General features: G+C 44.8%; 1 protein-coding gene across 3 annotated transcripts in view; it reads left to right on the forward strand.

Annotated features, from left to right (window-relative positions):
- Racgap1 (Rac GTPase activating protein 1) overlaps positions 1-13,554 on the forward strand; it is a 29,230-nt gene extending 15,676 nt beyond the window's left edge. For all 3 annotated transcript variants that reach the window (XM_021634982.2, XM_021634983.2, XM_060388632.1), the window contains 11 exons: positions 1,358-1,438; positions 1,954-2,071; positions 3,125-3,255; positions 5,780-5,944; positions 7,245-7,340; positions 7,425-7,623; positions 9,783-9,888; positions 10,058-10,190; positions 10,410-10,533; positions 11,838-11,943; positions 12,656-13,554. In XM_021634982.2, coding sequence (XP_021490657.1) covers positions 1,358-1,438; positions 1,954-2,071; positions 3,125-3,255; positions 5,780-5,944; positions 7,245-7,340; positions 7,425-7,623; positions 9,783-9,888; positions 10,058-10,190; positions 10,410-10,533; positions 11,838-11,943; positions 12,656-12,731 — 1,335 coding nt within the window. In that variant the 3' untranslated portion in view covers positions 12,732-13,554. The remainder of the gene's footprint in view (positions 1-1,357; positions 1,439-1,953; positions 2,072-3,124; positions 3,256-5,779; positions 5,945-7,244; positions 7,341-7,424; positions 7,624-9,782; positions 9,889-10,057; positions 10,191-10,409; positions 10,534-11,837; positions 11,944-12,655) is intronic.
- Positions 13,555-14,176: the final 622 nt, after the last annotated feature.

Consider the following 14,176-nt stretch of genomic DNA (forward strand, 5'->3'; position numbering starts at 1 on the left):
CCTTGAGAGTGGCTGGGTTATATGCCTATGCCTTCAGGCTCAGATGCTTTACATTTTATAAAGTGAGAGTTCTCTTGCCTGGCATCCTGTCCCACACTGTGATCCTAACATGTTGAGTCAGGAAGATAATGAATTTGAGGCTAGCCTGGGCTACTTAGGAAGTTTGAGACCAAGTTGAACTACATTGTGATATCCTTTTTAAAAAAAAGAAAAAGGGCCTGTTGTTAGAGCACTTGCTGCTTTTGTAGAGGGCCTGGACGGAGTTCCCATGGGGTGACTCAGAAATGCCTCCCTCTAGTTCTAGAGGACCCCGTGCCTTTCTTGCCTCCATGGGCTTTAGTCATGCATGTGGTGTACACTCATGTATGCAGGCTAACACTCACACACATGAAATCAAAATAAATAGTGAAAGAAACCAAACCAAAGAGAAAAACCCCTCTAGTAATAGTTCTTTTTTTGGGAAATTTGGATAAAAAACTGACACATCTCCTACATTGTTAAGCATAAAAACCACAAAATATAGGTCAGCTGTGGTGGCACACTCTAGTCCAGGCGCTTGGGAGGCAGAGGTGGGTCTCTGTGAGTTGGAACACCTAGTCCACAGAGCAAGTCCAGGAGAGCCAAGACCACATCAAGAGATCCTGGTTCAAAGCAAGCACAAAATGCAAATGAGTTAATGCTGCTGGGACAATACTTAACTTTAGAAATTTGTGTCTTACCATTTGTGAACGTGGCCATGTGAGTGTGGGCACATGCATGTCTCTGTGCAGGTGAGTTGGTTCTCTCCAAGCCCCTGCGAATCCTGGGAGTTGAACTCAGGTCATCAGGCTTGCATAGTGAGCGCCTTTACTCACTAAGCCATCTCAGCCGTCCTGTAGGGGCCACGGCGGTACTGCTTGAAGTAGTGCCTCTTCAAATGGGATGCTGCTTTACTGTGTGGGTCTGGGGTGCATCCTTATACAGTGGGAAAGGATGTTTTTGAGTTTTTGAGTTGTCATGTGAATTTTTATGCAGGAGTTTTGTGCGCTAATACATGCCTCAGATGCAGTGTGTGTATAATGGGATATGGAGCTCTGTGCTGACGTGCTTAGGGTATTTGATGTGTTTCCAAAGACTTCTTGTCCTTAGATAGGATTACAGCTCCACTTCTTCAGATGCTGTCTCCAAAGCTTGTCTCTTTTTCTATAGCTCTGAAAGCATCTTTGTGTTTGTTTAACAAACAGGCGGTGAGAAAAAGCACATTGTTATTTATTGTAGCCTGGTTCTTAGAACTTGCATGTAGTTGGCTGATAGGATTATTGTGTTTTCTGGGCTTCAGTTGTACTTGATGCTAAAGTTGCTCTCACCCCCTCTCCAGCGCTCCAATAGCCGACAGTTCATCGATGGCCCTCCTGGGCCTGTAAAGAAAACCTGCTCCATTGGCTCTACGGTAGACCAGGTAAGAGGACTCAGGGCCAGAGAACTGGGATAGTGGCTCCGCGCAGTGAGGTGGCAGGCAGTGTTACACGGGGCTGTTGTGAGAGAAGCTGGAGAGCTTCACTATGTAGTAAGGTCCTTTATTGTCCATATGAGTGGGCTTTGAGTAGGGCTGTCAGCTGAGCTGGGTCTAATGACACACACTTTTTATCCCAGCACTCTGGAGGCAGAGGCAGGTGAATCTCAGTGATTCTGAGACCAACGTGGTTTATCATAGTCCCAGGGCAGCCAGAACTGCATAACAAGAACCTTTCACAAAACAAGCAAACATACAAAAATCAGAATTGTTAGCTATAGGTTTGATTGTATTTTGCTGATATCTTTAACCCTTCAGTATATGAGATTTTGATTTAAAGGCTTAGAGCTGGAATATAAGTCTTACTCATATTTACTCATAGGAATTTTTGCCTAGTGGGAAATACCTAAATAGAAACCAAGAGCCTGTTTATCTTTCTTTCATTATGGTTTTTGTTTCAGGCAAATGAATCGATAGTTGCAAAAACTACAGTGACTGTTCCCGGCGATGGCGGACCCATTGAAGCTGTGTCGACTATTGAGACATTGCCATCCTGGACCAGGAGCCGAGGGAAGTCAGGTCTGGTGGATTTATGGCTAAGTCTCACCATTATCTCTATAGGCGCACAGCTATAATTGAGCCAGGAGATTGTAATTAGAGGGCAGGGGGCTGGAGAGATGGCTCAGCAGTTAAGAGCACTGTCTGCTCTTCCAGAGGTTCTGAGTTCAATTCTCAGCCACCACATGATGGCTGACAGCCACCTCTAATGGGTTTTGATGCTCTCTTCTATCATGCAGACATACATGCGAATAAAATGCTCATATGTTTGAATAAATAAATCTTAAAAAAAGAAAAAAAACCCAACAACCTTCCTTTGGTAATTGGAGGGCAGCCTAGCCTTCATATTGAGCTCAAGGCCAGTCCTTGCATACATGCTGAGACCAAAGAACAAAGGGAAGCTGGGGAAATGGCTCAGCACCAGCCTCTCCTGAAGAGGACACAGGTTTGGTTCCCCACACCCAAAGGATGGTTCAACCATCTGTAACTCTAGACCTAGGGAATCTGACACCTCCTTCTGGCCTTTGTGGGCACTACACTACATCTGTGGTGCCAGATCCACTCAGTTGAACATTCATACACATAATTAATAAAAATCTCAAAAAAATTTTTTTTGAGGAAGGAAGAAAAGCCAGGTTTGGTATTTGATGCCTGAAAGTGAACCACCCAAGTTCTGAGACAGAAAGATCAATCATGTTTGAGGCTAGCCTTGGCTACCAAAACCAAATATAAAGAAATAAAACACTGGTTGAAACTGAGAGTTGGTTCTGAGAAGCCTCTTGGGACAGGATGAGCGGGGGGTAGGAGGTTCTTAGTGTCTGCCTGCCGCTGCCCTGGGAGGTATCTGTGCTGCCCTTTTCCCCCGGGGGGCTAGTCAGAGTGTGCCGCCAGTGGAGGACTGTAGCTTCTCTTGGAAACTGTGTGTGTGTGTGTGTGTGTGTGTTTGTGTGTTCACTGCTACCAGTTATATTAAAAGTGAAGGTACAAAGGGAAAAGTAAGAAAATAAAAATGGGATTAAAATTCATAAGGATGAAAATTTTCAGGACAGAAGTTTAAATTTGATTGTTTTCTAGGTCCCTTACAACCTGTGAACAGTGACTCTGCTTTAAATAGCAAGCCGCTGGAGCCAAGAACTGAGACCAACAATTCAGGGACACCTCAAAATAATGGAGGCACGCGCCTACACGACTTCGTCTCAAAGACGGTAAATCTGGTGGCTTCATGTCCTTTGAGGCAATTAGTTTGTTATTGGAGACAGATTTGTTCTTCATAGGCTGAGTTGGCCTCTAGCTCTGTTGTCCCTCTTACTCTGGCCTCCCTTGTGCTGGGATTTCAGCACCTCACCATCTCTCCTGTTTATCTTTTTATTTAGGGGAATCGGGGGGCTGGGTTTCTTTTTGTTTAGCTTTTTGTTTTGTTTTTCAAGACAGGGTTTCTCTGTGTAGTTCTGGATGTCCTGAGACTCACTCTGTAGACCAGGCTGGCCTCAAGCTCAGAGATCTGCCTGCCTCTGCCTCCCGAGTGCTGGGATTAAAGGAGTACACAATCACACCTGGCTTTATTGAGCTTATTTTACATACAATCAAATATAAATCATTTTTTAATTAAAAAATGATTTTTTTATTAAAAAGAAATTATTTTCTGTATACAGTGGGGGCCATGCATATGCCATCATTCTTTCATCAGAGGAGTCCTAGGGGTCGAACTCAGCCCATTAGGCTTGGTGGCAGGTGCCTTACCCATGGGGCCATCTTGCTGGCCCCCAATACACAAATTTTTTTTAAAATATTTATTATGTATAGTGTTCTGTCTGCACATATGCCTACACACCAGAAGAGAGTACAGATCTCATTACAGATGGTTGTGAGCCACCATGTGGTAGCTAGTAATTGAACTCAGCACCTTTGAAAGAGCAGCAAGTGCTTTTAACCTCTGAGCCATCTCTCTAGCCCAATACACAGATTTTTAAGGATGCTTTTCATCAGATTTGCTCAAAAGATAGCTCATGTGACTCACATTCTAGTCCAGGCAGTACACTTTTCCCATAAAATTAGTTTGATGATGTTGGCAATCTTAATGTAGGGTGTCAGATCATTTGGAGCTGCAGTTACAGGCAATTGTGAGCTGCCTAGTGTGGATGCTGGGAATTGAATTTCTGTTTTTTTCAATAACAATGGGTGCTCTTAGTCTCTGAGGTGTGGCTCCAGCTTCACTGGTCTCTTACATGCCGGAATTACAGGTGTGAGCTACCACTGCCTGGCTTCATTCACCCATTTAAATACACAATTCATTAACATTCAGTATAAGTATATAATTGGCTAGCTGTCACCACTGTCATTTTTAGAACATTTTCACCTCCCCAAGATGAAATCCTATACCTAGTGGAATTTCCCCCACAATGCTGTGCCATACCAACATCCAATAGCCATAGGCTCCCACCATAGATAGTACTTTGTATGGGTTTGTCTATTTTAAGACACTTCATACACGTGAGGTCACATAGCCTGTGTGCCTTTGTCTGCCTGCTTCCATTTACTCGTCCCTTCTGTGTACAGCCAGTGTGTGTGTTTGTTTTGTTTCTTTCTTTCTCTATTTCTCTCTCTCTTTCTTTCTTTCTACAGTGAATGATATTTCACTGTATGGAAAGCGTATACCACACATCCACTCATCAGTGGACAGACTTTTAGGGTTTCATTTTCAACTGCTAGGAAGAAAGCTACATATTTGAACAGGTTCTGTGTAGATACATTTTAGTTCCTGTTGGATTTGCATACCTGCAAATGGACTTACTGGGTTATATGGTAACTATGCATGATTTTCTGAAGATCTTCCAGACTTTTGCCTATGTGGCTACTGTTTTTTATACACAATGAATAATAGATGACATTTTCAGTTTCTCTATATCATGTCAAACTTGTGCTTAGCTGCCTTTAAAGGTGTGGCATTCTTTACTTATTCTTGGGGAATTTTAGACGCATATGTGTTTGACCCTAGTCCCCACCTGTACTACCTTCCCCAACTCCTGGGCTACCCTTGCGATGTGATGTCCTGTGCCCTCTCTTTATGTATTCTTTCTAATGATTAGCTGAGTCTGATTAGTGCTGCTAATGTGTGCATGGGTGTGAGCGGGAGCAACTCCTCAGCAGCCACGCCTCCAGAGAACAGTGCTCTCCTACCTCCTGCTGCACGGGTGGAGGAGGGGCCCACAGGGATCCATCCCTAAGAGAGGAGCTGCTGGCCCCTGGTGACCACTCCCTTTTTTGAGTCAGGAGTTTAATTTTATAGTCCTGGTTGGTTTTGAGCTCACAGAGATCTGCCTACCTTTGGCTCCTAGGTACTTGAATTAAAGAATGTGCTACCATGCCCAGCAGACCACTGGTTTCTGTTGTTGTTTGTTTGTTTTTTGTTGTTATTTGGTTTTTTGAGACAGGATTTCTCTGGGTAGCCGCGACTGTCCTAGAATCACTTTGTAGACCAGGCTGGCCTCAAACTCACAGGGCTCCACCTGCCTTTGCCTACTGAATGTTATAGGTATGTTCCATGCCTGGCTACTGCTATTCTTAAAATGAAGAAAACAAAACCTATTTTACAAAATTTGTGGGAATTTCATTAAAATATGTAGTGGCCCTGAAATGCTGTTTTGTACATACTGTGTGCTTAATGCATGTGATTGACAATAACTTGGTGATTCATATCATTCTCTTGCTTCTGCCCTGTATTCTCTTTAGGTTATTAAGCCTGAATCTTGTGTTCCCTGTGGAAAGCGGATCAAGTTTGGCAAGCTGTCTCTGAAATGTAGAGACTGTCGTTTGGTCTCTCACCCAGAATGTCGGGAGCGATGTCCCCTTCCCTGCATTTCTCCTCTGGTGGGAACTCCTGTTAAGATTGGAGAGGTAAGATTCATGGGAGCAAAACACCATTTGTTACTTTGTTTTGTTTTGTTTTGTTTTTAGAGATGATTTCTCTGTATAGCATTGGCTGTCCGGGATTCAAGACACATGTGCTGCCCTTGAACGCACAGAGATCTTCCTGTCTCTGCCTCTCAAATTCTGGGACCAAAACCTATGCCACTATGCCTGTTTATTTTATTTTCTAAAAATTATCAGCTTATTTAGGTCAAGCCTACAAACTGAAAGAGCCTTGTCCGCTGTCCTCTGTTTACTTGGCCGACCATGATCACGATTTTTTCGAAAGTAGTATCCTTGCAGAGTTTTAACCCTTAGCTCACAAAACAACTAGCACATGTGTGTCTTACGAATTTCTTTATATTATATATTTTAAGGTATAGCATATTATAGTATTGAAGAACATATACACTGAATTTTTTACACACCCTGTATGTAGCTTTTCGCTGTCCTGGAACTTGCTTTGTAGACCAGGCTCACCTGGATTACAGGCATGTGCCACCATGTCTGCCTGTTTTCAAGGCAGGGTCCTTCTACATAGCCCTGGCTGTCCTGGAATTCACCCTGTAGACCAGGCTGGCCTCAGACTCAGAGATCTGCAAGATTAAAGGCTGTGGCTGTGCCACCACACCCAGCTCATAGCTGTAATCTCCTCAATACTGCTTTCTCTTGTCTTTGTGTAGAAGAAAAGGAAGTAGTCATAGCTGGTGGCATTATTACTTGCCCATGAAAAAATATAGTATATGTAAAGCAATCACAGCATGAAAGTAGGAAAAGCAGCCAACACTGTTTGTTTTTGTTTTGAGGCTCATGTAGCTTAGGATGACCTCCAAACTCTGGTCCTCTTGCTTCTATCTCCAGAGTGCTTGGTTAACAGGCATCTGTCAACATGGGGTCAAAACCAGGGCCTCATGCATGCTAGGCATGCACCCTACTGATGGAGCTGCACCTTGTTCCTCCAAGATTTTTCTTAAATTTTATTACTCTTGAAACTATATAGGGAGTGGGGTGTTGTGTGCACTTGACTTCAGGTAACCTCTGGAGGCCAGAGATGCCAGATTCCCCTGGAGCTGGAGTTACAGACGGCTGTGAGCCACCCAAGTACTCTAGAAGGTAGTACATGTTCTTAACTGCTGAGCCATCTCTCATCCCCTGAGGCTGTTCTAAAGTGTACTTGAGAATAGAGTTCAAATAGTGATATAATCCACTAGTGTTCAATGGCAACTCTGTGCATGTGGCCTTCCTCTCTTGGCCTCAGTGGGATAAATAATGAAGCTCTTTTTTCCAGGGAATGTTGGCAGATTTTGTGTCTCAGACTTCTCCAATGATTCCCGCTATTGTTGTCAGCTGTGTGAATGAGATTGAGCAGCGAGGCCTGACTGAGGTGAGAGGAGACTCTGGACAGGTTGCATTTGTTCTATCTGTCGGTAGCCTGGGAGTTGCTAAGCAAGTGTTGTCTTTATAACAGGCAGGCTTATACAGGATCTCAGGCTGCGACCGAACAGTCAGAGAGCTGAAGGAGAAATTCCTCAAAGTGAAAACTGTACCCCTCCTCAGCAAAGTGGACGATATCCATGCCATCTGTAGCCTCCTGAAAGACTTCCTTCGAAACCTCAAGGAACCCCTTCTGACCTTTTGGCTAAGTAAAGCCTTCATGGAGGCAGCAGGTAAGGGCAGAACTTGATTTTGCAACTTGACTGTGATTCCAGAACTGAACTTTGTTCACACATTTTACTACTTTTTCCATTCTCCACTACAGTGCCTGAAATGTAGTGGGTACTCCAACAGTTGACTAAATAAAACAAAATTCATTTATTCATACAACCATTTTAGACTGGAGTTCAGTCTAAAATGATGAATAAGCTGGATGGTGGCAGTGGTGCATGACTTTAATTCCAGCACTTGGGAGGCAAAGGCAGGTGGATCTCTGAGTGGATACTTCTCATCATACCTTTTCTTCCCTAACTAGAGGGGCTGAGAGATGGCTAAATGGTTAAACACTGGCTGCTCTTCAAGAGGTTCTGATTTTGATTCTTGGCATCCACATGGTTGGGTCATACTATCTTAACTCCAGACCCAAGGGATCTGACGCCCTCTTCCAGCCCCTTCTGGCTCCTATATATGTTGGCAAAGCACCCATACACATAAAATTAGGCAAGAATGAACCTAGATGGGACTTAGCAGGGTTTGCTATTGCTTTTTGTTCTTGGTCAAGTTTTAGGTTGTCCCTTTGAAATCAGAACCAGCTTTGATTCCTTTCTTTTCCACCACAAATCTTGTCAGAGCCTTGTAAATACACCTTAAATTTGGCATTTGTCACGAGTCATGGTACCTAACTGTCCCTGGAATATGCTAAGAGTCTGCTTTCAGATTGTCCTGTTTCTGCCTGTGCCTCTTACAAGATGCTCTTTATACAGGTGCTGGTGTGGTCCTGTCACACTTTAAGTTACTTGATGTCTCTTATGTCTTCCACCCATCATTTTTATTTTATTTTACTATTTCATTTTGTCTGTTTGTTTTGTTTTTCCAGACAGGGTTTCGCTATGTAGCCCTGGCTGTCCTGGCACTCACTCTGTAGACCAACCCGGCTATCCTCAAACTCAGAGATCCATCTGCCTCTGCCTTCCGAGTGCTGGGACTAAAGTCATGCACCACCACCATCTGGCCTGCCCATCATTTTTAGACTGAACTCCAGTCTTTAACATGGTTGAAAAGACCCTGTGTGACTTGGCTCCTGGTTTTTCTCTCCAACACCATTTTGCTATATACCTTTCCTTGCTCTTCTAACTCTGGAGTCTTGGGTTTCTTTATATTTTATGAATATAGGTGTTGTGCCTTTCTGTACACACATGCATGCAGGGTCTGTAGAGGCCTGAAGAGGATGTCAGGTCCCCTGGAACTGGAGTCACAGATTGCTCTGAGCCGCCATGTGGGTGCTAGAAGCTGAACCCAGGTCCTCTGCAAGGGCAGCCATGCTCTTAACTCTGGAACATTTCTCCAGCCCAGAGACTGGGATTTCTTCGCATACGCCTACCTCAAGTCCATCGTATTTGTTGTACTCTGAGCCCCAACTGTTTCCCTCTAGTTCTCTTTGTAGTTTGCCCTTTTATTCCCCTTCCCCTGTTTCTTCTCTTCAAATATATTGCCCTCAGAAACAGCTTTCTAAAGCCAGGTGTATGACATGGTAGTCCCAGTGCTTGGGAGGTAGAGGCGGGGTGATTGGACTTTTGAGAGCAGCTTTGGCTGCATAGTGAATCTGAGGCTGGACTAGGCTTCCTGGGACCCAGTTTCAAAAACAACACCACCACCACATTCCTGACCGTCTTGTGTGAAGCAGCAGATCCTGTGACTTTGTAGCACTCCACGGGCCTCTTTTTTCTTCATTTCATGTGTCATATGTTTTTCTTCGTTTCTTTATAACGTGTTTTGTTTTTGTTTTTCCTGACCAGCTCTTCCAAAAGAGTGTTTATTTCATGAAACAAGGCCCTTTTTTTGTTTGGTTTATCCTCACACTTAACACAGCACCTGGTATATAGCAGTCTGAGTGAGCTCCTTGTTGGTGATTGTCACTGCTGATGCCCGTCTTCCCAGCAGCTGGGTTGCCGCTGCTTTCGCTAACTGCAGGGTGATTTTTAGGAAGCTCTGACTTCTCACTGAACTGTTAGCCAGTGTCCTGCTTGTTAATGAAACTAGAGTCTGATGCTGTCATGAACCTCATCAGAGGTTTCAGGAGCTCACTGTAGAGATGGGCCCTTGTGGTCGATAACTTGGAAGCTGCTGTCAAGGGGACGAGTCTGGGCCTCTTAGTGCTTTTTTTTCATTACAGAGATAACAGATGAAGACAACAGCACAGCCGCCATGTACCAGGCTGTCAGTGAACTGCCCCAGGCCAACAGAGACACCTTAGCCTTCCTCATGATCCACTTGCAGAGGTTAGTGCAGCAGAAAGTTGTCCTGGGAGCTAGGGGACTTTCCAAGGAGAAGGTAGTGTGCACTGGGTGTTAGGAGGTGTTAGGAGGTTGTTTTCTTACAGAATGTCTATGTTGGTGTATATTGAAGAGGAATAGTGAGTTTTTTAATTTTACATACTCTTTTGTTTAGAGTGGCTCAGAGTCCGAACACTAAGATGGATATTGCCAATCTAGCTAAAGTCTTTGGCCCTACAATAGTCGCCCACACTGTGCCTAATCCAGATCCAGTGACAGTGTTCCAGGACATCAAGCGCCAGCTTAAGGTAGGGATGCATGTGCACGGGCTCGCACACGTGAAATATGACCTTTGCATGCACAGGCATGGCATAGTAACAGAAATAAGCCTTGCGTACTGAGCACATGCATTGGCAGGCTGTGCCAGGAGCATCGCCACAGCCTGGTCTGGACCCAGAGTGAGACTGTCTCAGAGACACGGCAGCACAAAGGGCTCCACGCACTGAGCCCTGACATTGGTGCCTTAGGTGGTGGAGCGCCTGCTCTCTCTGCCCCTGGAATACTGGAACCAGTTCATGATGGTGGACCAGGAGAACGTGGACATCCAGCGAGGCAATGGAAACTCGACACCACGGACACCGGACGTTAAAGGTCAGTTCTGCCGCACACTTGCTTCTGCAGGGCCTTGGCCGGGTGCCCATTTCCCTGAGTTTGTTCCAGCTGTTTGATATACAGTGGGTTGGGTGTGGTGAAGAGCATCTGTAGTCACTTGGGAAGTGAAGGCAGGAGGGAGAGTTCAAGGGTGTCCTCACCTGTGTGCTGAGCTCAGGGCCAGTCTGGGTCCATGAGACCATTTTCTCAGCTCCTCTAATCAGCCCCCCCACAAGCCTCATATTTACCCCGAAAATTCCAACAGTTTTTCACATCATTCAGAGTGCTACACCCAGCACCATGAATACTGTAAGTGTTAATTCTCTTTTTTAGGTTTGTTGGCATGTTTTACTGATTTGGTTTCTTTTTCAAAAAATTGTTATTAATTTTATTGTGTGTGTGGGTGTATAATGTCCTTGTGCATTTGTGGGGTCAGGACAACCTGAGGGAATTGGTTCTCCCCTCCTACCATGTGGGTCCCAAGGATCGGATCCAGGTCATGAGGTTTGGTGGCAAGTGCCTTTGCCCACTGGCCCTCTCCCGGCATTCCATTTGACTCTTATGTGACAGTCGCCATTTCTGTTGCCGCTAGCAATTTTATGAGTGATTGGTTCATTCCCACCACATCAACATTAAGTTTCTTTCTAAGAAAAGTGTGGGGGGGGTTGCTGGAGAGATGGCTCAGAGGTTAAGAGCACTGGCTGCCCTTCCAGTGGTCCTGAGTTTCATTCCCAGCACCCACATGGTGGCTCACAGCCATCTATAGTGAGCTCTGGTGTCTTCTGGCCTGCAGGTGTCCATGCAGATAGAACACTGTATACATAACAAAGTATTAAAAAAAAAAAAGGGGATGTTTTTGTCTGGGTTGGGTCTTTTTGGTTTTGGTTGTGCTTTGTTTTTTTCTTTGTGCAGTCTTGGATGTTCTAGACTCACTCTGTAGACCAGGCTGGTCTTGAACTCAGAGATGCTCCTGCCTCTGCCTCCCCAAGTGTTGAGATTAGAGGTGTGCGCCACCATGCCTGGCTATTTCTTCTAATATATGTAAAAGACAAATGTTCCGGTGTCAGATGTGTGAGGCTTGGAGCTTAAGAATGGTCTGAATCTGGAAGTGAGTGCCAGCTATTCATGGAGTAGTTGCCTGGATAGTTCAAATGATTCAGGAGCAAGTGACAAAACAGGGGCAGAATGAGCTATGAACTGCTAAATGTCTGACCTTCAGAAGGCAGTCTGTGTAAAATTGCCCATCTTCAAAGGTGCTTTCTTCTTCCCATTCTCTTAAAAATATGTCTGAATTTTATTTGAAGTGAGCTTACTGGGGCCCATGACCACTCCTGAATTCCAACTTGTCAAGACTCCTTTATCAAGTTCCCTGTCACAGAGATTGTACAACCTCTCCAAGAGCACTCCCAGGTATGCCGAAGGCTGTGTGTGTGCATTCGTGTGTGTGCATTTGTGCGTGTGCATGTGTGTACCTGTGTACTCATGCATGAGTCACAGCAGCAGGCTGAGGTAGGAGCATGCCCGGTATGTCAGCTCTCCTAGGAATTGAACTCAGGTCTCCAGGCTTTACGGCAATAGTTTATTGAAGCTAGACATGTGATGTATATGCCTGCAGTCCAACAGTCCTAGCCTTTGGGAGACTGAGGCTGGAGAATTACCAGGAGTCCACGGCTAGCCAGGGCCTTATCTAAAGAGATGAAGAATCATTGAAATAGAAGTAACTACATGTTAAAGGAAACTTCCTGTCAAAATGAAGGGCTTTGCTGTGACCCATCTTATTGGGTGATCAGCAGCACCTTACCAAGTAGCTTCCTAGATGTATCCTATATTTAGTTCTTTATATCAAATAACAATATGATTGTTTATTCAATATTTTTATAGAGTACTTTTTAAAAAAATGTGTATTCGTGTGCATGTGCATAGTATGTGTGTCCCCGTGGCACCCATGTGGAGGACAGCCTTGTTGGCTCTTTCCTTCCACCTTTCTAGGGTTCCAGGGATGATCCCAGGTACCAGGTGTGTAGAGTAATGCCTTTCTTTGACATTGCCTTCGCCAGCCCTGCAGAGCACTTTTCTCTTCATTCTCTGTGTGTGTGTTTTTTTGTTTTTTTGTCTTTTTTAGATTTGGGAACAAGAGCAAGTCTGCCAGCAACCTAGGTCAACAAGGCAAATTTTTCCCTGCTCCGTACCTCAAGTAAAGCCATTTCTGCGTAGTGTCCAGCTTTTGCAGGATGCAGGAAGCATGCCTGTTTGGTATTTGTAATTACTTTTTTTTAGCATTTTCTAGGCTTTAAATAAAGTTTAATGTGTCTGAAAGTTTCCTTATTACATCCTCCCTCTCACCTGTACCAGCACCTTGTACTAGCTGTCAGGCGCTTTTAGGTAGGGTGGAAGGGGTAGTAGGGGTCGGTTATGACTTTCTTGGGGGAGTATCCCTTTGGCTTAAAGCCAAGTCCTGCTCATGGAATGACTTTGTTTTGGTGTCACTTAGACAATAACAGAAATCTTCTCTCTTTGGTAAAACTGAGTTATCTCAGGACCGAGGATGAAGATTCCCCTTCGTCCTTTAGGGACTGGCGTGGCGTGGAGCCCCCAACAGCCGCACAGAGTGAGGCGCTGATCTCGGGGTGCTTCCCTGTCCTCTGGGCTATGCAGGCTGCGGGCCACACCGGGCCCTGTCTCTGTCAGTCTGTGCGGGGCTCTGGACTGGTCAAAGCCAGATTGATCTGTCCAGATTCTATTAGGGACTCTTGTCCAGTGGAGCCCGTTTAAATAGTCAGCTAACTTTTTAGGAGACTCTATTCTCATATGGTAAAACGCTTTGTCTTTGCACTTTGGATGGTGAACTTTTCCCGTGAAACAGACACATATATGTGAATGTTGGCTTTTTTGATTAGCATTTTCCAGTGTCCAAAATGGCTTCCTTCCATAGGCTGTTTTCTGACTCCTACTAATTCTTATCTGTGAGACACTTATTTTGAATATTATGTGGAAAAAAATAAACGACTTTTTCAAAATGAATGTGTTGTTGGTTTTCTTGTCCTTCAGCACTTTCAGAAAATGTCTTTCCTGAAAGTGTTTTCAGCCTGTTGTTCACCTCCACTTCCCACCTGGTCCTGACGTCTACCTACAGACTTTGTTTCTCCTTCCTCATTCAGTCTGCTTTTCTAAACCGAAGTCCTAGATTTGTTATCTTCTTGTTTGAAGAAAGCATTTTAGGCGAAAAATAAACTTTAAACCAGTCTTTAGGGATCAGAATGGGCAGATTTAGAGAAAAAAATTGCAGCTGGCTGGCTGCCTGGAACATTCTTCCCTGCTGGAAGTGGCTCTGGAGTGAGCTGGGTGATTAACCGAGGGCACCTGCGCTGGCAGCGCTGACGCTGGTGAGCAGAATGTAGCTGAGATTGAACGCAAACAGTTGCAGGCTTAATATGTAGCAGTGGAGAGAGGAGGCAACCTACTGGCTTTTTTCCCAGGAGGGGGCAGCTCTCACAGCAGGGCCCATCTGCCTCAGCAAATTGACAGAAGACGGGTCCCATCTCCCAGCCTCCCTCCTCACACAAGCCTGCTAGGCCTTTTTCTAACTTTGTCCTAGATGATACCTCTTTTCTTCAGTCTTTGCAAGCATCCGATCAGCCCGACT

This window comes from Meriones unguiculatus, chromosome 8 (assembly GCF_030254825.1).
Source record: "Meriones unguiculatus strain TT.TT164.6M chromosome 8, Bangor_MerUng_6.1, whole genome shotgun sequence".
NCBI classification, from domain to species: Eukaryota; Metazoa; Chordata; class Mammalia; order Rodentia; family Muridae; genus Meriones; species Meriones unguiculatus.